This window comes from Metarhizium brunneum, chromosome 7 (genome assembly GCF_013426205.1).
Source record: "Metarhizium brunneum chromosome 7, complete sequence".
Lineage (NCBI taxonomy): Eukaryota > Fungi > Ascomycota > Sordariomycetes > Hypocreales > Clavicipitaceae > Metarhizium > Metarhizium brunneum.
The window spans coordinates 1,809,953-1,831,874 of record NC_089428.1 but is presented as its reverse complement, the minus strand read 5'-3'; the positions used below and the strand labels follow the sequence as shown (position 1 = coordinate 1,831,874).

General features: G+C 49.5%; 5 protein-coding genes and 1 non-coding gene across 6 annotated transcripts; 3 read left to right on the top strand and 3 right to left on the bottom strand.

Moving 5' to 3' along the window:
• Nucleotides 1-2,576: 2,576 nt before the first annotated feature.
• Nucleotides 2,577-3,208, top strand: G6M90_00g111080 (uncharacterized protein; the record flags this gene model as incomplete). The annotated part of the gene is made up of 4 exons (XM_014688268.1): nt 2,577-2,597; nt 2,654-2,834; nt 2,885-2,937; nt 3,005-3,208. 4 exons carry the CDS (start codon nt 2,577-2,579, stop codon nt 3,206-3,208), a joined length of 459 nt encoding a protein of 152 aa, XP_014543754.1.
• A 4,629-nt stretch (nt 3,209-7,837) lies between these two features.
• somA (Transcriptional activator somA) lies at nt 7,838-10,596 on the top strand (the record flags this gene model as incomplete). The annotated part of the gene is made up of 5 exons (XM_014688269.1): nt 7,838-8,326; nt 8,432-8,607; nt 8,675-10,010; nt 10,088-10,381; nt 10,438-10,596. 5 exons carry the CDS (start codon nt 7,838-7,840, stop codon nt 10,594-10,596), a joined length of 2,454 nt encoding a protein of 817 aa, XP_014543755.1.
• Nucleotides 10,597-11,370: 774 nt separating this feature from the next.
• Nucleotides 11,371-12,099, bottom strand: bet3 (Transport protein particle subunit bet3; the record flags this gene model as incomplete). Its single annotated transcript, XM_066131821.1, has 3 exons — nt 11,371-11,953; nt 12,004-12,012; nt 12,065-12,099. The coding sequence occupies 3 exons, from the start codon at nt 12,097-12,099 to the stop codon at nt 11,371-11,373; spliced, it is 627 nt and encodes a 208-aa protein (XP_065987831.1).
• Nucleotides 12,100-12,563: 464 nt separating this feature from the next.
• On the top strand, nt 12,564-13,790 carry cwf17 (Pre-mRNA-splicing factor cwf17; the record flags this gene model as incomplete). Its single annotated transcript, XM_014688271.1, has 4 exons — nt 12,564-12,695; nt 12,747-12,873; nt 12,935-13,690; nt 13,741-13,790. The coding sequence occupies 4 exons, from the start codon at nt 12,564-12,566 to the stop codon at nt 13,788-13,790; spliced, it is 1,065 nt and encodes a 354-aa protein (XP_014543757.1).
• A 1,328-nt stretch (nt 13,791-15,118) lies between these two features.
• G6M90_00g111040 (uncharacterized protein) lies at nt 15,119-15,799 on the bottom strand (the record flags this gene model as incomplete). Its single annotated transcript, XM_014688272.1, has 1 exon — nt 15,119-15,799. One exon carries the CDS (start codon nt 15,797-15,799, stop codon nt 15,119-15,121), a length of 681 nt encoding a protein of 226 aa, XP_014543758.1.
• A 3,229-nt stretch (nt 15,800-19,028) lies between these two features.
• Nucleotides 19,029-19,100, bottom strand: G6M90_tRNA00000115. Its single transcript has one exon. It is a non-coding gene; the product is annotated as a tRNA-Asp (tRNA).
• Nucleotides 19,101-21,922: the final 2,822 nt, after the last annotated feature.

Sequence of the window (21,922 nt, the reverse complement as noted above, 5' to 3'; positions counted from 1 at the left end):
AGTGCAGCAGCGTCTTTGTCCTCGTCGGGTCTCATAGTCATGTCGTGTGTCTCATCTGTGTGTGATCCCCGTCATGGTGTCCTCCTACCAAGCGTTTGCGAAAGTTGAATTGAGGATGGGAATGATGTCGCCAATCTAGTATAAATCAGTACTATTAGAGCGAGGTAAAGAGTAATAAACAGATAAGGTACCTAGTTATTAGCTTTTATATTCTAATATATTCTAATATATTAGTATATACTTATTTATAAATAAATATATTATAATATATTAGTATATACTTACTAATAAATAAATATATTATAGTATATTAGTATATACTTATTAATAAGTTAATATATTATAGTATTTTTAGGTATATCTCCTTATAAGTAAATATATTAATATATAGCTCTTACCAGATAAATACACTCTACCAGATTGTTTCTCTGTCAGAATATCAATCAGAGTACGATTGTGATCTGCACGGATGTACAGCATTGGAAGGTCTTAGGCTTATACTTTCCGACGTGAGCATACTGTCGACCTCTCATCGCTTCTTCCGTTGCTTCGGAGTCCAAAATAACGCGATAAGCTTTCAAATGTTACAGCTACCACCTTTATAGACAGTCTGCCAGCAGTGCCACAACACATGTGCTCCCAATCGTTTGGATAACGGTTCATGTCCAATGCATAAAAAACATACTGGTCCTGATGTAATAGGGCTTGTCTGCCCAACCAAGCCATGTCTAACGCGCAAGACAAGTATGGCACTACCCCAAGAATTCCTGGCCCAATTGAAAATAATTGGTTGTCCACAATAGTAGATGCAGCTGAGTTGACATTGTAGCCTAGTCTTGTAAGGGAAAACAGAAGATCTACCAAATTAAGACTCTTGGCAGAGTCGTAAAAACACAGAATATTGGCGGTGGGGCGGTTATCGTCGTCGTCGTTTTGTTGTCGCTGCCATCTTTGTAACTTCCCGTATAAAAAAAAAAAGAGATGCCGGCTTCTCACTAGCACTGCTTCTTTCATATTCCATTTCCTTCTATTTTACAGTTACTACCTACAAGCCACTTTGCACCTTGCTCTTGTATTCAGGAGAATTTATTGGCTGGACCTATGATTTCAGAAAAGTTGGCACCTGTCGTGTTTATTCCTGCCAGCTGTAACACTCTCTTGGTAGTTGCCCAGGATCCTGCCCTAGTAACGAGATGACCGGTCGGGACACAGGATCAAGAATTACCCAGATATCTAGTAAAAACAGCTCCATCTCTCTCCTCTCTCCTCTTTTCCCTCTTTATTCTTCTTCTCCCGCAGGACCAGCCACAAAGCTGTAAGTACGTTGCCACGTTTTCCCTTGTGGATTGCCTCGTTGAATGATGAAAAACACTTCCATCAATATCGAATTCCTTGATTTCTGTTTTTTCAATTGATCAAGTATCTCTTTTCCAGTATGGAAACCCCTTTGTCCATCTCCATCACACACTCAATCCTGCCTCACCCATGCGGCCAATTGACATTTGAACTGTATTTCTGGAACAACTTTGCCAACTTTTACGTTTGATAGATCTTTACCAAGAGTAGTAGGCTCCTTTTCACGTTTTCCCCCAAGTTTGTGCTATACTGACTATTTTTCTTTCCAGGTTATCCTCCAAAAGTGAGCAATTACTCCCTCCGTTCAGAGGACCGTACATGAATTGCACACTGACACAGCCATTGAATGCGACAGAACCGATCAAGTTCAATCGTAAGTTCATTTGTCATGCAATCAATGTACGGTAATGCTAACATCATGGTTGCAGATTTACTTACCCTTGTTGTGTACGTTGACCCTTACCGCTCGAGCCGCTGCCTGAAACAGACATTTCTCCGACACTCTGAATTTTGGCCTCTTCGCTAACGACTTACAATCTGTACTCATAAGCCAGTCGAATAAATTTTTGTAAGCCATACAGGTGTCATTTCTGGGGTTTAGGTAGCACTAATATTGGAACGCAGTTTTTCGTACGTTGAACGTGACGCAACTCAGGCTTTTTACTACCCAAATTCAATCAGTCTCATCTTGCCACCTCCAATTCTTCAATTTATACTGACCAATTGATCCTTTACGCTCTAGGTTGAAATCATTATTTCGGGACGTAAGTTTAACACGTACCTGCATTTTTGATATATTCATGTTGACCAGTCTCAGCAGCCTCTCTGAAGTACGTAAGTCATTTGCCGACAATGGCCCAAATCTTGTCCTGTCGTGACCTGTTCCATACAATTCGCAAAGATTGCCGAGACCCATATACTTATCAATTTTTTCTGGCCGCAGAAGTTTTTACTTCTATCATGTATGTCCGTCTACCCTTCGTGGTTCTGTTTCGCTAACTTTCCTGCTTGCCTAGTATCTGGTAGTTAATTTTGTAAGTGCCTTGCACCACGATGGCCGACTTGTCGAACACCGCTTCACCGTACCTGCTCATAACCCGATCTCCCAATCTTCTGACGCAAAATTGTTCATTCTCTCTAATTTCTCTCCAAGAAAATTTTGTGAGAGCACGCGCCAAGCCATTTACTCAGTCCGACAACTGACCCATCACAACAAAAAGATGTCTCAACTCCCTGGCCGCGTACGTTGCATCTTCTCTTATCCCATTATATATACTGATACCCAACTGTTTTTCAGATGGGAGATTACCAAGTCTCGGCCCCTGGGGCCCTTGCCGCTGCCGCCGCCCGGAAGAAGGGCAAGAAATATGCCGCGAAGCGGCAGCAGCAGAGGTCTACATGCCACAATTGTGGCCAATTGGGGCATTATGCCCGAGACTGCCGGCTCCCCCGCCGCCCCGCCGCCGCCGCCGCGCCACGTGAGTATTATGTACCCTCTGGGTAATAAAGTATTTTAACTAATGAATAGTGTACGCCGGCGTGGTTAATAATTTTTTTTTCAGTGGCTCGGCTGTTGTTCACGTAAGCTATATGACATGACACACCAGACTCTTATTTAAGCTCTTGCTAATGAAATACGGGAATTTAGGGGCCTTCGGGCACCATGTCTCCTGGTGGCCCCCCAGCCAATTCAAATGGGGGGGTGAAGAAGAATAAGAAGAAGAAGAAGGCCAAGGCCAAGAAGGCCGAATTGGCCAAGAAGGCCGAATTGGCCAAGAAGGCCGAGGAGGAGGAGGAGGAGGAGGAGGACAAGAAGAAGGTCAAGGAGGAGGTGGACGACGAATTTTTTTAGTCTTTTGTTGGCTCTTTTTTTTTAAGAAAATATTACGCGGGTTTATCGGGCGGTGGGTATTGACTTCTTAGCACGCGCTTTGTGATATCATGTCCTAGTCCGGAAAGCATCAGCAAAGTCCCTGCTCCTTCATATCATCAGCATATTTATCCCAACCGCTACATTTAACCTATTTACACTAAGCTACCTGGAGTTTGATTTTGTCTAGCGTAACAATAACAACAACAACGACAACGACGACGACGATAATAACAAGAACAATAATAAGAATAATAACAAGAATAATAACAAGAACAACAACTATAGTAGGAATTTTAAGAATTTTTATTTCTTATTTGATTCTTCTTTATATAAATTAAAGGATATCCGTGATTTCTTTGCCAAAATAGCCGCCTCATATCTAGTAACAGATAAAATTACATCCCTTGATAGCGAAGACGAGATTACAGATTTAGGCAACCGCGTCAAATCTTGGTACCGAGACGGATGAGACAACGTATGCGTCTTTCCTGCTGTCTCGAATCTCCGAAGGCCAAATGAAGAGAAAGCTCGTCCGATTTCTGGAAACGGATCCATCGGCTACGGACATGAGCCTCGTGCCAGTTACGAACTTTACGAAAAAGCCGTCACAGACAGGGTGGGACATCCATTGCCGAACCATGTCGGGACTCCAGGACGACTTTTGTGATAAGATGAGGATTGCTGGAGGTTGGAAAAGTTCACATCCCTATCCCGAAAATAGCTGCTCCATCAGGACTGATGAGAGCCAGATTCACGGTTTTTGGCATTATCCTTCTAAGGCATCCAAGACTAGGTGTAAAGCCATGCGACCAGCCCTGGCAACAGAACCGTTCCAACGCACAAAGTGTCAAAAGTATTGGCACCATTGTAACGTTATCATTGGATTGACTAGAGAGTAGGCAAATTTCGAGAGCCCCCCCTCCCTGGGAATGCTCAAGCGACGTAATTCGCAGGATTTCGTCTCGGTGACGGACAACAAAGTATAGAAAGACATTCGTCAATAATATCAACACGATGCTTTGGCCACATGGTGTCGGTCGCTAAATCGCACGCCGCCCATACCAGGATCCGCGTCTGATGTTGATGATACTTGGCGGGAAACCCCAGCGGACAGTTGCTTATTGTACAGACGGACCCCGTACTTCGATACTCTAGTATTCGTAGCAAAAGAAAGGGCAAAAGTCATCCGGTTAAAGTCGAAATTGGTGCGTGGCCGATTTGCATGGTCTCCTGAATACAGACGTGTTGGAAGAGATCTGAAGCGACAAGCAGGCCTGGCAAATGCATTACTCTATCATGAGTGCTTTTTGACGCTTTTCGCCCAATCAATTCGCACGCAAACGACCCGATTCCGTCGAAATCGACGTTGCACTCTGCATGCAAGCTCCACAATAGCATTTGTGCATCGCCTTAAACTAGACCAGCACGCTTCATGATGCGTCTGGCGATGCCCAAAGAGATGTTGAACCTATCCGTGCATAGAAAGAATCTTTCTACTCTGGCCGCTGCAAGCCCTAGAATATCGCCTCATTTAATTTATTTGCGTTCATTCTGATGTCTCCCAGAAGCCTGTCCCACAGGACCTCTGTCGCAAATCATTCCAGCTCATGAGAACCATGATGTTCAAACCATGGAGTGTTGCTGGAGAGCGCGTGGCAAGGGGATTCACGACAAGATCTCTGCTTAGGTTGAAGCATCAATGCTTCAACCTACCGTGCTCATAGGGCCTCAATAAGGCACATGGGGTGATTGGGAATTGGCGACGGCGTCTAATTTAATTCAAGCTACATTGTCTTCAGTTGCTGCCCGCCAGCAAGTTGTCTCTGGAGACAAAACTACCTGGGAAAACAGCGAGCTCTGAATCACTGGCGAGACGGGTGGCTGGTCATGCTCTTGAGTGGATGGCCAGCCATCAGGATAGTAAAAACGTCTTCGTGGGGAGGACTTGCGATTGATGAGGTCAAAAGAGGTCCCAAGCAGCGTGCGATGAGAACCGAAAAATTTGGGTATAGTTCCAAACGCGATTCGCACGACGATTGGCTCCAGCAGTGGGTGTTTTTCCCTTCTTTAGCCCAAACTTTGGTCGCTAATTCCTGTTGTGTATAATTATAAACTGTGTATATTTAAAACTTGAGCTCCTATCAGTATGCAAGACATCAAATGACTATTGTTAGCTTAAACTTCAAAAAAGTAAGGTGGGGTTGTAGGCATTTTCTCAATATAATTCGGTGCTATGACACAAGACTTGTAGTGGGAGGCAAAACATTAAGGGGATGCAAATAATTCAGGTACCTGGCTGTCGCGCTCCATATTATGATATACTACTGTAGTATACTAGGGTATACTACTGTATCTGCCATGTGGTGCTCCTTTCCTGTCAAGTCCGACTTGGTGAGTTTGGGGATTGTCTAGGGTAGGTTGATTTAGCGTTTCCCGGAGTACGATCGGTTCCGACCGGAAGAGAACTTGCAGCGCATCAAGGTATAATAGTTTGCGGAATGTGCTATTCATGTTCCATTGCCTTTGGTTTTGCTTTGCATCGGGCGATTTTTGCTCATGTCGTTATTTGACAGCGGCGTTGGTATAAATCGTGCAAGATGTAGGACTGTCAAGTCAAGAAACCTTGAGTGACACAAGAGTGCATGCAAGTCACACCATGACTGGGGGGAGAAAATATTCACAGCGCACCACGAACACGTGTGTTTCATGCGTGACCTTGAGGGCTGTATTGATTTATGGATTTTGTCGTATAGTACTGATATTGGCGCGCGTTACAAGTTTTGATTCCCGTTTCGCCCTTGATAGCTCGCGACAAGACAGTTTTCAGCTACAATGGCAAAAAGAGGTGCAAAATAGAGAGCAGATGAACAGCAAGACAAAAAAAAAAAAAGGAGAGAGACAGAGAGAGAGAGACTCGCTGGTGTACTCCGTACACAAATATTACTGGAATAGAAAGGAAAATGATCAGGCAGCAGAATTTCTGCAACAGCAAGTGGTTCGATCAAACCCAGCGTGCCCAGTCAAGATGTTTGCTACCAGACCACATTCATGCTTCAACCCTCTTCGTTCAGGTCATGAGATGGATCATGGATTGACCCCAAGTGCCTCACGACGCGACACGTTCATTGGTTTGTGGTAATGGATTGCTCAGAGTAAATTGCACTATGGCCGGGCTTGTGCTGCCATTGGATGATTTTGCACCGCGATGGTGCCGCAGGGTGCCTCAGGGTGCCTCATTGTGCCTGAGGCAGAAGTACCGATGTGGACGGGCCGAGAAATACGCGGCTGGTCTGAGGAATACGTCTTTGGTGAGAGTGCTGGCACGGCGCTGTGATGCCTGGGGACATGGGGAACAGGGGTCAAGTTTTGTTCTTTTGTTCAATGTGCAACATTCAATTTTTTTCTAGACAGTGTTTCTGCCGGCATTAGATGGACCACCGCACTGTATGCGGGCATATTTCTCAGCCCATACTGGCAGGACCAATTTATCAGCACTGTATTATGCACTGTCGTTATAGGACTGAGCAATTCGTGTATGTACCGTGCGCAGACCGTCTCCGTGCGCGTAAATCTCTGATCGCCATGCACACTGTATCTGCATCTAGGGACCTGGTGCCAGATTCCGGGCTCGGGACTTTGGCTGTCTCGCATCCGGCCTGGACATTAAAATTGATGCCTCCAGTCTCTGCTTCCGCCTCCACACAGCCAGCCAGGCGGCATGACATGCACCTCAGCCTCTTGTCCGCCAGAATAGACGTTTCCTGACATCTGGTTCCATGTCCATCGCGACAATTGTCTCCACGGGCTACCTCAAGTGCGGACGGGAGACGCTCTAGCTGACATCGCGGCCACGACCGAGGCTGCGGAGCGCGTATTGACTTTGCTAAAGGGCAGCCTCGCAACGTTGGCTTCGACTTGGTGAAATTTCTCCTCTGTTACAGTTCTGGCCGTTCCATACCCAGCCTTGGGTGAGTGACTTACTGTGAACTCGGACCAGGCTCTCTCTCTCTCTCTCTCTTTCTCTCGCCCAGCCCCCAGCCCAGCCCAGCCCAGGCAAAGGCGAAACTCTCCGTCCACCTTCACACCATCTCTTCCCCCATCATCATTCATCCATATCCATTCTTTTTTTTTCTGTCGCCTTCATTCCTTGCTTTGCCCCCATCGCGCACATCGCTCCTCACCGCGAATATATCCTCCCCGTCGCCTGCAGCTTTGCGCATTACCTCTGCTGCTCCGCCCTCCGATTTGCTTCGACCGCCGCGACCGAGTCTCTCACCCCCCTGCCCTGCCGTTCTGCGTCTGCCGTCCGCCGTCTGTCGTCTGCCGCGACTGGTGTCGACTGACTGACTTTCGCCCCTCTCACCCGCGCCACGCCAAACGGCCACACCGGCTTGAGCTGCTTGGACTGTTTTGCTCTGTGCCGTCGTCGTCTTTTGCTCCGCTACTCACGGCCTGGCATCGGATTCGTGGGGTCCTTGAGGCACATTGTCTTTTTTCTCTTGACCTCAGTCCTCGCCGGGCGTCCGCTGTCACCGTGATATCCTCACCTTACAACCCCCCCTCCACCGGCTCGTTCGCGTCGCAGCTACTCATATACCCGCCGTCATCATGGCCATGAACCCGAATATGGGCATGGCCAACATGAACCCCATGGGCGGTGCTGTCGGCGGTGCGCCAATGCCCATGATGAACAACGGTGTTGCCATGAATCCTCAGCAGGCTGCTGCCGCCGCCGCCGCCGCGAGACAGTCACAGCTCGACAGCCAGCGCGGCGTTCTCAACACCTATATTTACGAGTACTTCCTCCGCTATGAGATGTTCGACTGTGCTCGTTCGCTGTTGTCTAGCAATCAGCAGGTAAATGTCCACAAGGACGGAAAGGGTGGCAACGCGGCCAATGGCGAAGATCCCATGGACACAGACTCCAAGGATGATTTGGACAAACTGCCCGATGGCCTACCGCCTCCCAAACTTCCCATGCCCGCGTCCGACTCTTCGTTCCTGTACGAGTGGTTTTGTCTCTTTTGGGATATTTACAATGCTCAGCGTGTCAAAGGTGGCAATGGCACTGTTAACCAATATGTCGCTCACACTCAGGTACGTTTGGACTTTAGCTGCTGTCTCTCACATCCTGCCACGCCTGTAACATCTTGAAATCAATGTGTCTTGTCCCGCATCAACTAATGTCGAGTTCCTTTACAGCAACAGTCTCGATTGAAACAAAACCAGCAACAAGAGCTTTTGCGTCAGATGCGCCCCAATGAATTTGCGCAACAACAATATCAAGCCCAGATGATGAGAATGCAGAATGGCAACATGAATATGGGCATAAAGCAGGGTGCCCTCGCCCGTGCTGCCATTGCGAATAATCAGAATAAGTACGCTCTCATTCAAACCATGACTGTGTAAAACGACACAGTTGCTAATTGCCCTGTCTCGTTCTAGTCCTCAGATGATGATGCAACCAACCAAGCAGAACCAGATGCAACGTGATCCGTCTGGCATGGATCAAAACCGCGATCGCCCGTCATCACCCGCGTCCGGAGAGAATGCGCCGTCACCTTCCAAGCGACAACGTATTGATGGAGGAGCACCCTTTAACCCTAACCAGCCAGGAATGGTGGCTAATGGTCGACCCGCTCAAGGCATGCCCGGACAGCAGATGACGAACAACCAAAATATGGCCGCTGCTCAACAGATGTTGGCTGCCAACGGTATCAACCCGAATAGCTTAAATCCGCAACAGCTCCATAACTTTATCAACGCCCCGCCAGCCGCCCAGCAGAAATCGATTGCGACGTACTCTCAGAACCTGCAACAGCACCATGGTTCCCAGATGGGCAACAAGCAGCAGATGCCAAACGCTGGGGGGCCTCAGAACCAGGGCTCGCCCATGATGGGACCAGGACCGGATGGAACTGCCCTTAATGCCTTCTACAATCCCACCGGTGAAATGGGGGGTCCAGGGGGGATCCGGCCGGGCCCTGGCGGTGCCCAAGCCGCTGCTGGGAGCAATCACGCATTGCAGGACTATCAGATGCAGTTGATGTTACTGGAGCAGCAAAACAAGAAGCGTCTAATGATGGCTCGGCAGGAGCAGGATACCATCACTGGTATGCCCGCAAGAGACGGAGCTGCTCCCGGTGCTCCAGGCCAGCCAGGTCAAGGACCCAACGGCCAGCCCTTCCCCGAGGCTTCTCCTCAAGCGATGCGATCTGGAGCGTCACCAAACCCTGCCGACCAGATGAAGCGTGGCACCCCTCAGATGAACAATTCGGGCATACCATCACCGGTTCCTGAAGGTGGCCAATCGCGCGACTCCCCTAACCCTGCCATGAACTTCATGGGTAACCAAGTCGACCCCAACATGGCACCTCACTTCTTCAAACCCGGTACCGACATGAGTCAGGCCCAGATGAACGGCATGAGACCACCAAGCTCACACCCGGGCCAGCCATTCAATAGCCAGATGAATCCGCAGCAGATGATGGCCGCCCGCCAAATGCAAGGGCAACAGGGACAGCAAGCCGGCCAGGGCGCACCGGGACAATGGCAACAGGGTCCCAATGGCCAACCGCCGCAGGGTATGCAACAGAACCAGCAGGTGCAAGGAACGCCGCAACCGCGATCGATGGGCCCGCCTTCAGCTCCTGCCGGGACTGCAAATGCAAATAGCCGAACGACTGCATCACCCCAGCAAGCTGCGGCCGCCCCTCCGACGCCGAGCCAAGGAAACAAGCCTGCGCCCAAGAAGAAGGAGACGAAGGCTGCCAAAGAGAAGGTAAGGAAATACCTGCCCCTCGCTCAACAGATTTTTCATTGTTCTTCTTTTTTGTTCCGGAACTAACATATATACAGCGTGCCGCTGCCGCAAAGAAGGCCAGTCAAAATGCCAACGCTGCAGGAGCTGCTACAGCAGGTGAGAACTCGGCCGAGACAGAGGCTACGCCAGCGACGCCTATTACTTCGACCAACTCGGGATTCAACAAGAATGCGCCCAACGGAGCTGCTGGCGCCAATGCGCAGGCTACCACAGCCGCGACTGCTCCCACTGCTCCAGCTGCTGCGCCGGCTCCTCAAGCAGCACCTGTGCCGCCTCAGGCCCATGGCGATCCAAGCCAAAACGGAATGATGGACAATTTTGGCAGTATTGTAAGTTTGCAAAGGAGTATTGCATACATCTGGCGTCCCACTAATTGCCTTCTTAGATGGAGTTTGGATCTATGGAGCTTGCCAACCCCCTGCAATCCGGCGATGTTCTCAACGACTTTGATTTCGACTCGTTCCTTCATGAAGACAACACTGAGCCATTCGACTTCAACGGCTTTTCCAGCATGGAAGGAGGCGACCCGATTGGAGCCGACTAAAGGTTAGCGATACGGGGACAAATCCAACATGCATATATGGAAGGATGAAAAGACGAAGACAAGTTTGTGAATTTCTTATGGCTCTGACCAGTGTTTCTTCTATTTACTCTGTGTGTCATTGTGGCTCAACTCTAATCTGGCATCATTCGACACGGCGTTTCAGGGGGCTTTTACTATATCATGGAATTTCCTTCTTTTTTGTTTTTATGCGGCGATCCAGGCTCTCGGGAGAGAGAGGTTACGGATTACAGATGGGAAAAAAGAGCCGTTGTTTGTTGACTGTCATCTCTCTGTCTTCCTTTTGATTCTTGTGTTATTTCCCCTCCGTCCCCCCCTCTGTGTGTGGTTTGGCTCTTTGAGAGTGTTTTTATTTTGACGTGTCACTTTGACTTGCTGCGGGGAATGGCTGGGTTTCAGGCAGGTGCAAGGAAATCGAGGAGTTGTCGTTACCGTCTCCCGAGTGTTTATGTTTGGTCTACGTCGAAAGCGGTCTTCGAATATATCATACCACGTCCTGCATGCCGATCAATCACAGTGATTACCGTGCTTCGACGCCTACTTGTTTGCCGACTTGGGATGAATGTTTTGAGGACTCTTGGTATATCTAGAGGAGACTTTGGTTTCACCTTGGAACATTTGATGTATGACCATTATATTGACATGGATTTGTATGCGATTCCAACTCAGCAAACCTAGATGAATGACACCTAAACGCCACACTCCATTATGAACCCATCAAGCTAGGACTAATGAGGATTCTGTCCCCAGAGCGAATCAATCATCTTCAGGGGGCAGTTCGTCATCAATATAGCGCACCAACGAAACCCTCATTTCAGTAGTGTCATTTCCCCGCAGCACATCGCTGATAAAATGCGCTTCCACCTGCATCTGTACCATTTCCAAAGCACCCCTCAGCACGCCGCACAGGATATTCGAGTACCAAAGTTCGTCCTGGGCTCGCCCGTCATCCGGGAGCTCGACAAAGTCGGCAAAGGGATTCTCGTCGAATAGCAGCGAGAACTGGTTATTGTCGGAGGTCCAGTTGGTTATTTGGGGTGTGATGTTGAGGAATATTTTGAAGCCGACCTGGTTTTCGTCAGTGAACTGGACGAGGGATGCGGCCGAGAGACATACTCTTGCAATCATGTCGGCAGTTTCCCTAAAGTTTGCACACCGCTTCATGGTGTTCGACTTGGCGAGGTAGTCTTCTATTAGGCGTAGGCCAATGTTGTAGCCCATCTTGTCCAGTTGCTTATTCACCTCGGCGTAGTCATTGTCAAAGTCCTTGCAGAGCTGGGCTACGATGGTGCCGTACGTGAGGGTTACGAGTTCGGCGTTGACTTTGTCGATGCGCGTCCTGAGCTGTTAGATGACCGGCGGGTAGGAGGGGGAGACGGAGGCGCTCACTTCCATATTCTGGACATGTTAGTTGGGCACTTGGTCATGCGAGGGGAGTGACTGGACGTACTCTTCGCCTACGCGGGAGGCTTTGCTCGCCGCCATGATGAAGGCGGGGCGAGGTGTGGTGTAGGAGGTGGCTCGACTGCTTGCAATGCGGAATCAGTGACAGATTGGTAAGAAGAGCCGGTACCCGGAGAAGCTTGACAACAGGTAGACTGTCGTAAACTACCCCAATTAGAAGAGCTTCGTCGCGAGTACAACTAACCCGTTGTGCTCGAAGCTCAGTGGCGGGGATGGAGGTGGTCACAGACGTACGTACAGCAACAGAGGGAACAATCACCGGCCCGACCGCCAATCGTAGACCCGCAGTGGGAGTTGGAGCTCAACCCCAGTTTTTCGACATGGAAAAAGTTCCCTAGCCGCGATCACCACGGCCGCAACACGTACATAGTGACGCGATAAATTCGATTTTTGGCAGTTTGCAGACGCACCGACTTGTTGCACTTCGAGATACTGGATAATCGAATATCTCAGAATTAGCTTTTACTCCTCCCAGCACCACCAAAATGTCTGCCGAAAAACGTCCCGCAGAGGACGACCCCAGCTCGTCACAAATGCTTGTCAAGAGGCAGAATGTTAGCACGTCAGAGGGTGCTCTGGCGCGCCTGAATGCGTCCAGCAATGCATTGGTTCAAGCGGTGTGTAAAGGCTCACCCGAACAGACGCGAATTCGGCTAATGTATATTTAGAATGCACGAACAAGCGCACTGCAAGCGCCGGTGATGGAGCTGTCGGGGCACACGGGGGAGGTTTTCACAGCCAAATTTGATCCGACGGGCAACTTGATCGCATCGGGATCCATGGACAGAAGTATAAGTAAGTAAATTGAAGGGGCGGCGCGGTCTGAGCCCGAGAATATGCTAATAAGATGCCTTAGTGCTCTGGAGGACGTATGGCGACTGCGAGAACTACGGTCTATTAAACGGGCACAAGGGCGCCATTCTCGACCTCCAGTGGTCGCGGGACTCGGAAATATTGTACACTGCATCGGCGGACATGCACCTTGCCAGCTGGGACCTGACATCGGGCACGAGAATACGCAGATACGTCGGGCACGAGGAAATCGTCAACGCTGTAGATATCACCCGACGCGGCGAGGACCTGATCATTAGCGGCAGCGACGATTCCACCATTGGCATCTGGGACCCGCGCAGTAAACACGCCATCGACTATATCCAGACCGACTTCCCCGTCACAGCGGTGGCCATGTCTTCTGCCGGAAATGAGATCTTCGCGGGCGGCATTGACAATGACATTCGCGTGTGGGACCTGCGCAAGAAGTCGGTTGTGTATTCTTTGCTGGGGCACTCGGACTCCATCATGTCGCTCAAAGTGTCGCCCGATTCGCAATCCCTGGTCTCGTACGCCATGGACTCGACGGTCAGGACATGGGATATTCGTCCGTTTGCACCTACGGAGAGACATATCCGCACATTTGACGGCGCGAATGCCGGCGTGGAGAAGAACCTGATGGGCGTGAGCTGGGACGCCGACGGCAAGAAGATTGCCGCGGCGTCGGCGGATGGAACTGTGGTGGTGTGGTCGAGTCAGAATGGCAAGTTGTTGTACAAGTTGCCTGGGCATAAGGGGACCGTCAACTCTGCCGAGTTTACGCCAGGAAAGGAGCCGATATGTAAGTTGTGTCAAGACCATTCTTTTGACGCGCTCGCTAACCTTTGGTAGTGCTCTCCGCCTCATCGGATAGGACCATGCTTTTGGGAGAGTTGAAATGATCCTGAAATAAGGCTGTCTTGGTGGCATGGACTACGAATCACGGAGTCGCAATCAATAAGGGCAAGGGCAAGCCGAGCAGAGCGATTCGGATGTACGCTGGAGCAAGCTGGTTCATCGTCAGAGGAAGAATTAACCCATTTAGCGTCACTGCTGTAACAACAACCCTGTCCATGGCTGGCAGGCTAAAAGAAGCACTGGAAGCAGTCATTTGCGCAGACGGCACTACACATTTTCCCGACATGGTCAATGGCGTTGATTTGATATCTGGAACGCAAGCCATGGAAGATGAGAACGGCGTCTGGGACCTTTACGACTAATCTGTTTACGGTGCTGGAAGTCAATCTTGATTAATGTACGAGAAGCCCTATGAACTGCGCGGCAGTTGTCTTTGCTAGAGAAAGAGCAGTTCCTGACGAGATAGAAGACTAGGTCTGCGCAGTCGCGCTGTAATATACAAAGCCTTTGTCAAGTCGAGATATGCGCTGTGAAATCTTGACTTGTTGCCTGTCTCGAAACGATTTGGGGTTTCTATCTGCAACTTGAGTTGTACCTGCAATCGAGTGAGGAATATACATCTCTGTGAATATATCTACCGTCTGGCTCCCAGCACCGAGAGCCTGCGGGCATGACTTGAGCACTGCCGATACGTTTCATGCAATGACATTGGCTACTGAATCATATAGCGTCGGTGGCAACGAGCAGACGATCCCTCGTCATAGACATAGCTCTGACCGCCGCTTTTCCTCCTTCTTTTCTTCTTTTTTTTCTAAAATTTAGACTGATGATGTGTTTTCGGCAGTTATAGCGATAGGTATATACATCGGACGCCGGGCATACGGTGTACTTGGCATGTCCAGTAGGCGCATCTATCTGCGTCGAGGTACGGTCTGCACCCGATCATTTCGAACCAGCACATCATGTCCACGATATCAAGTACAAGGAATCTCTACATTCCAGAGGGCCAGATGGGCCGATGGATGGATGGGGTAGCACGTCCGTGCATGCGCCACCATTTCTACGGGAGTGCCGAGGCACCATGTTGGGCAGATTGTCTTTCATGTCACATTCACTTCACGCCGCTCTGAGAAGGAGCATTCATTGCTTTGGGAGGAGCCAGCTGGTGATGTGAAGAGTTTTATTCAGAAACTACCAGACTGCAGAGTTCCTGATTCTGCATGGATTTGACAGCCAGTACACCTCTGCTTGCAGGCCGGATAGCACGGCCATGGTCGACTTAAGGTGCGTCTCATCGTCATGGTTGTAGGATGAATGACCGCGCATGACCTGCTGACGTCTTTGGCGTTGTTGAAAGGAAATACGGAAGATCTCAAGACCAAATGATACCTCGAAATCCCCTAATTTCGGCAGAATGGCTCTTTCTTACAAGCGTAAACCCGTGGCAGCAGCAGCAGCAGCAGTGGTGGTGGTGGTTACAGCATGTGCGGCCAGTGTCCTCGAATGGCTGCTCGCGTGTAACCACGCGCCCGGCCGGAGAAAGATCACCGGGCCCGTCAAACGAGGATTCTCCAGGGCGGTACGCGGGGACATACATGTTCTGATTGACGGGGCTTCTTCCATCGTCGATAGTGCGCCAAGACCTCGACGGGGAGTAGGAATCTTCACCGGGGCCGATATTGGCATTGCGGTTTTCGCAGACTCGGGGGGGCTGGGAGCCTGTTTGTCTCGATGAATTTCGGCCACAGCCTTTGGCATATTGATTCGAGCCTATATAGACGTGGCAGTTGTTGAAGACTTGGTGGGGCTGGGAGGCTGTTTGGGACGATCCTCGCGTGTAGTCAGAGCCTTGGTCCATGTCCCTGCCGTCGTCTGCGAAGTTCGAGCCCTGGAACGAGTACGCCCGAGGTTCGCGCCTGAACTGTTCATCCATGTCGGCCACCGTCTCTTCATAGCGGGGTCGACTCAAGGGTTGGACCAGGTCTTGGTAGGGGCCTTGGGGAGAGTTTGGGGGAGGGTTTGGGGGAGAGTCTCGATGTCCTCCTGGGGCCATGGCGAGCTTTCAGAATCGGAGCTGTTGTTCTATCTGGGGAAGTGGTGGAAAGGTTGGTTGTCGTTGCGGAGTATGCCAGGAACCACGATGGAGCGCCGAGTGTCGCAGTATTTAATGCCCTGGGGGACTCTGGCGTTTGTCGATACAGTCTTGGTCAGCTTGTCGGGTTCGTCTCGTTGAAAAGACGCTGCACGACGAGTGTTCAAGACATGTGTGGTGTTCATCTGGACTACAATGCCTGCAGCTGTTGATGGCCACATGGGTTCACTGAAAGGCCATGTTTCGACAACCCATCGCTGAATGGGAGTTGTCAGATGCGCGAACAGCGCCTGATTACTATTATCTTGTAGTCCGACTCCTTCAAGGGACAGAGTGAAGGTCTCTTGGGACTCGAATTCACACACATGCTCTGTTCGGTATACGAGGCATGAACATGCATCTTGACGATATGAATGCAAGGCCAGGTCCTTTGTCGAAGTGTGGCTTAGGATGCACGCCTCTTGGAGCGGCTAGGAGCAAACTGACATATCAGAAGGGAGCCATGTTCAACTTTTGTGCTGGACACGGTTTTGTAAGCCAGTAACGTTTCCACGCGGTCTGCAGGATATCATGTTTGCTTTCTGAAGCCGAGCACACCCAGTACCGAGACTTTCTGGGCTGGCACACCGTCTGGCCATGATGAAAGAACGCATTGAGTGGGAGCCCGGCCCCTGCTTTCCTCCTTTCTTTCTCATGATCCAGGGCTTCTTTGTGTTCCTTTGTCCTAGACACACGGGCATGCTCTGTGTCTGCCGTCGGATGGGCTGAGTTATCTTTTAAGCCCAGTTAAGCCCGTGGCTTGAATGTGTAAAGCCGAACTTTTCCTTTGATCTACGCAAAGGCGCTGAAACTGTACCACGGAGGTCTTCTCCGCATCAATCTGCACCGCGCAACAAAGAAACCATTGGAAGCACAAAGGACTCATCAAGCCCGTTGATCATGCGAGTACACATGTATTCATTGTCCATACTGAAGGCCCGTACCACCTCAAAGAGGCCCTTGCATTATACTGCTCAGCATGCACTCCTTGTGTACAATTGTGCTTGTGTGACGCGACTTGTGCTCAGAGACTCCCGCATACAACTACGTCCGAGGAGCATCCATTGCCAGGATACAGCACGGACACAGCTAGGTTTTTTTTTCCTTAGTAAGCTAGCATCTAACAAAGATTATTACCTCTTTGCTTCATAATGAACTTTTTTAAGCAGAAAAAGCATGCCCCAGAGCATGAGGCATCGACACCTGGACAGTCGCTATCGGAAGCGGCTCAACGCCAGCCAAACATTACAAGTTGTACAAATTGGAAGCACCATGGCAGCTATCTATCGAGACTGATGTATGGGAAACAATAGTGAGTCAACTATTCTCCCCTCGCATACCACGCCTTGAAATTGCCTCGCAGCCGCAGATGCGATGGGCCCAATCCCAGAAGCTGACCTAGTCATCTTGCCGGAAGCCAAAGAGTCGGTGCTGTTGAGGCTTCCCTTTAGATATTGTGATATGTAGGCAAACTCAGACCGGCGGTCTCCTTGCTGCCCGTTGATGCCACCGTCATTCTACTCCCTGTGAGGTCTGTACATGTTTTTGGCCGCTTCAGTGGTGAATTTATTGCTGGGTATATTTATTTGCAGCTTTTTGCTTATAGATTCTGTTCCAGGGTCCAGTATAGAGGGCACGGAAAGTGATGAGTTAGTCTGCCGGTACTCTCATCGCCTCTCTTTCCTGCTAAGAATAGTCTAACAGCCCGCCAGATAAGTAGGCTCTATGAACTCGACCACCGATACGGTTGCTCCCCTCGAGCATGATTATTTTTGTAAAGCCTGCCTGGTGTAAGACCAGGTGGGTCATCAGACCGAACGTGTCAGCTCCCGCAATGGCAATCTTTTTGCTCTTGGCGGCGCTGACATCAATCATACCAGGCTCTTTTCGAGACAGATGCTTCGCCCCGTCAAACCAGGGTCGCGGCGTATCAGTGCCGCTGGCTCCTGTCATGGCGATGGGCTCTGTGACTCGTGACGCAATGTCAGCCGAGCACTCTTGCTCACTCGTGTGGTAGGGCATGAAACGTATACAGACGGGCCCGTCGTCTAGTGGTCGTTCTATTCACCACTCTATATACATTCTGCGGTGGGCTTCGGCCGGCCAACGCATCATCCTTATTACAGGCTGAAATACACCACTCGGTCGTCGTGTTCTGTGGGATGATGCATACAAGTCTCGAGTCAGATGCGGTGCATTCTATCCTAGCAATAATGTGATGACTGTCTTGCTCAGATTTTGCCTCGCATGCTCCGTAAGTGAAAGAAATTAATCCAGATACGTATTCTGACTGTAAGACATGAATGTTTACTAAGCGAGAGGTTATTTCTCTTCGGATTTCAAATTCTAGTGAAAGAGAGTGGGCAAGACATTGGACAATGAGTGGAAGGAAGTAGATGGCGAGAGACAATAGTTGGTGACCCATCATGACAACTTAGTGAGATTTTGAGCGGCCCTCCTATTCAAAGTGAATAAATTATGAGAGGATGCGGTTCCGCCGGTGTAGACGAGGTCTTTCTAAGATCAGAGACGATATTCGATGCTGCCCAGCCCAGGTGTCGCCTTTTAGCCCAACATAGTTCAAAAGTCCCGTATCCTGGCCTTTTCCTTTTCAGATATCAGAATAAATAAACAAGATAGATTCCAAGTCGCCATCAAGTGATGCACTGTCTGCAAATTTGGCACGGTGTCATGTAGGAGAGGCAGAGGAAGCACAGCCGGGACATGATTGCTGTAGTATATCACATGCCATTTATTTCTTGGAAAAGAGGTATACCGTGCCGCTAAAAAAAGAAAGAAACAAAATAATAACCTGTAGCAAGGATATAAAGCACACCGGCAAATAAAATTTGGTCACGTTGTGGAAACATCGGTATGCCGCCGCCAATTATTGCATGACGCACATCTCGGCCAACAATTGTGTGACCGAGGACCATGCTTTATTGTAGGCGTTTTAGAAATTGCAGACATGTCTGACGCTACTGTCTAACAGCATCTGGTGTTGGAAGCGCCCGACCCTGTCTTGGCCAAAAATGCCGCTGCAGAGCGAACTGGAACAACGTGGTGCAAAAAATAAACTCGCAGATTCAACTGACATCAATGGACAGGTCCCCAGTTTTCCGGGGGTCCAAAAAAAGAAACAACAATGTGGCTCTCCCGCCGGGAATTGAACCCGGGTCTCAAGCGTGACAAGCTTGCATACTGACCACTATACTACGGAAGATGGAATGGCTTTTCGAAGCCATCGTAGTGTGTTGTCATGTCTGGTGCGATGTTAATTATAACTATAAAGGCTCCATTCAACTGGGCAACTCGACCCGATTTCCAGCATACTCATTCAGCACCTCGAAGCAATTGACAAATGCACAAAAGTGTGTCTTTCAAGAAACAGCCAACAGCAGCAATAGGTCCATACAATTTTATTGCGACATTTCTGATCAGCCTTGGAACGAACTGTATGGGAACGATTGAAAACTACATATCTCTTGGGTATTTGCTCCGAGTTCGGCAGGCCCGTCTACCACGATACTCGGCTCTTGTTGGAGTTGTCGCGCTTTGGCTACATTACAAGCCCGTACATTTTTTTAATAGAAATTTGCACCTGGTATTGAAGATTTGCCAAAAAATTGAGACATACTTCAAGACATGGATAGACAATCTCACACTGGAGCTTGCGAGCTGCACCTCTAAACTGTTGCAAGTGCCATCTCTGGACAGGCAGGGCGAACCTACTTGAAAGTCTGGTAGTTTTCTTCATCATTCCGTGCCATTTGTGCTTCGTCACACTATTGTAGGTATGGCTCTCAATGATGTCAACAGATTAGTCATTAGTCAGGCCTGTATCTAGTAAGTTCAACAAGCTGGGCCATTTCTATGTGGCTCAAAACTAGGTCGCAAGGTTCAAACCAGAAGCTAGCTAGCAAAACTAATAGCTACGACCAGCTGTTCAACGGAAAGGGGTGTAGATAGATTCGGTCGAGGAACAAGTCCACATTCAACGCGACTCGTAGCTGCCAATCGTGGCAGCCATGGCTAGCCGAAACTATTTCCCATGTCATTGAAGCCTCGTGAGAGTAGCCATTATCAGTTTTAGCTTGTAGTCTATCATGGAAGTGTTATTTTACATATAGAGAATTGGCTGGTGCATAATCCTGGTGGAAATGACACTACAAGTCAGAAATATGTCAATAATATCTCGGTCACTGTTCTGCCGTCTGTCTTCGTCAACCAATGCCAGGGGAAACTTTGTTTTGGCATCAGAACACGAAGTCGATTGATGTGACTACCAGTTCCTCCCGGACCAGGCCCCTTCATATTCTCATATCCCGTAACATACCTAGCGGCCCTTTTTGCCGATGTTCGCTCCGAAGCTACAAGCCGGCTAGTGTTCCTTCGTAAGACTATCAACCATCCGAGGCAGGTTCGCGCCCGATAACGGCGATAGTGAGAGAAAGACTATGAGCCATGGGATGATGGAAGATCCGGGGGAAAGAAATGAGGAAGGGATAAGGATCGAAACTTTTGCGTGTTCAGGAATTGGATATCCAGCATGTTGGGCTCTTTAGGTCTATTTCTTTGCCTTTTTATCTTGCCTTTCTTTGGAAACACGCAGAGGTCGGTGCGGTTAGCTGAGAAGGAAAGCATCTGGCCGGGACACATGCGGTAGTAAGATAGGCCGCCGGCATCTGCGGTGCTCGCCGTCTCAGTTCCGGGTCGAAATCCTTCTCCCGAGCCTCTTGCCGATCACACATGTCTACATGATTCAATCTCAACTGCCTCTCGACGTACGCCATACAAGGCTTGGCTTGGCGAGATGGTAACTTTTGACATGCGCGATGATATTGTGCTATAGGATGTACCCGAGGGTTGGAACCACACAATGGATGACGTTAAAAGATTCAAGAACGTTTTTGTAATAATATCGAAATGGTCATCGTTTAATCATGCTCGATTTCGTGCTGTTCTAACCACATAGACAAACAAGGCCGGCGCCGGACCTACCCTCTGAGACGGCAGAGCCGCCACAATTTGTAATAAGCACATGCAAGACTCTGACAAGCAAAACTTACAACATTGGGGATTCTCGAGAGATATACAGCGTTTACTTAGTGGCATTACCTTGCGACTAGTTGTTCCCCCCGGCTCGCGAGTCGCCTACAGCATTCAGAGCCGACCACCAAGCTCTTTCTGAACACGGTTGGCTCGGTACGTGCTGGAACTGCTTACATCCCTATTTCTTGTCTCGCGAAAACAGGTCAACGTGTACAGCTCTTCCAATGATAGGGCTAGCGTTATCCGGCCATACGTGCGCTTCACTTGGTCGTGAACAAAAAACGATCCGGCTATACATGTATGTAAAAGTGGCTGCCCAGCCACGAAATCGATCTCAAGGCGATAAAATCGTATTTGGCGAGTGACGCACCTACCACTTTTTTTTTCAGAGCTGGACGAGTCAGGCGGGAGACAGCACGGAGAATATCAACGTTGCCCTGGCTGACGGAAATCATCTCAGCATACCAAGACACATGCCGTCGAGCCGTTTTCGCCAAGCGGCATGACATCCTTCTCCCCTGGCCAGGATTCGACTCTGGAGTTTTTCAATCGGTAAGCCTTTGCGGTGAGCCGTGGCCGTTCGCAAGTGAGGACCACTGTCCGGGGCCACGCAATATTACGTCTTTGATCTCGCGGCATGCCGTCTCTCATCAGCCGGGATTCGGCACGAATTCGGGACCTCTGTTGAAGACGTGGCTTTTGTCATCGACCACCACTCCGAAGACGGGTTTCCGAGCCGATGCACACTGCAAATATGCCTCAAATGGCAAGATTTGTGTAACAAACACCCCTTTGTGTTCCAAATTCCGAGTCTTTCACTCAACAAGGCCTGTTGGAATTTGGAACAGAGAATACTGGGTTGCATCGAGAACCTGGTGCAGAGTGCCAAATTGACCTGTCCGAATCCACCGCGGGACGAGGGAAGGCTACCATCCTCGAAACTCAGTCCGGCTCAAGCCCTTGATATTGCGGCATGGCCGTCGACAGTTCTTT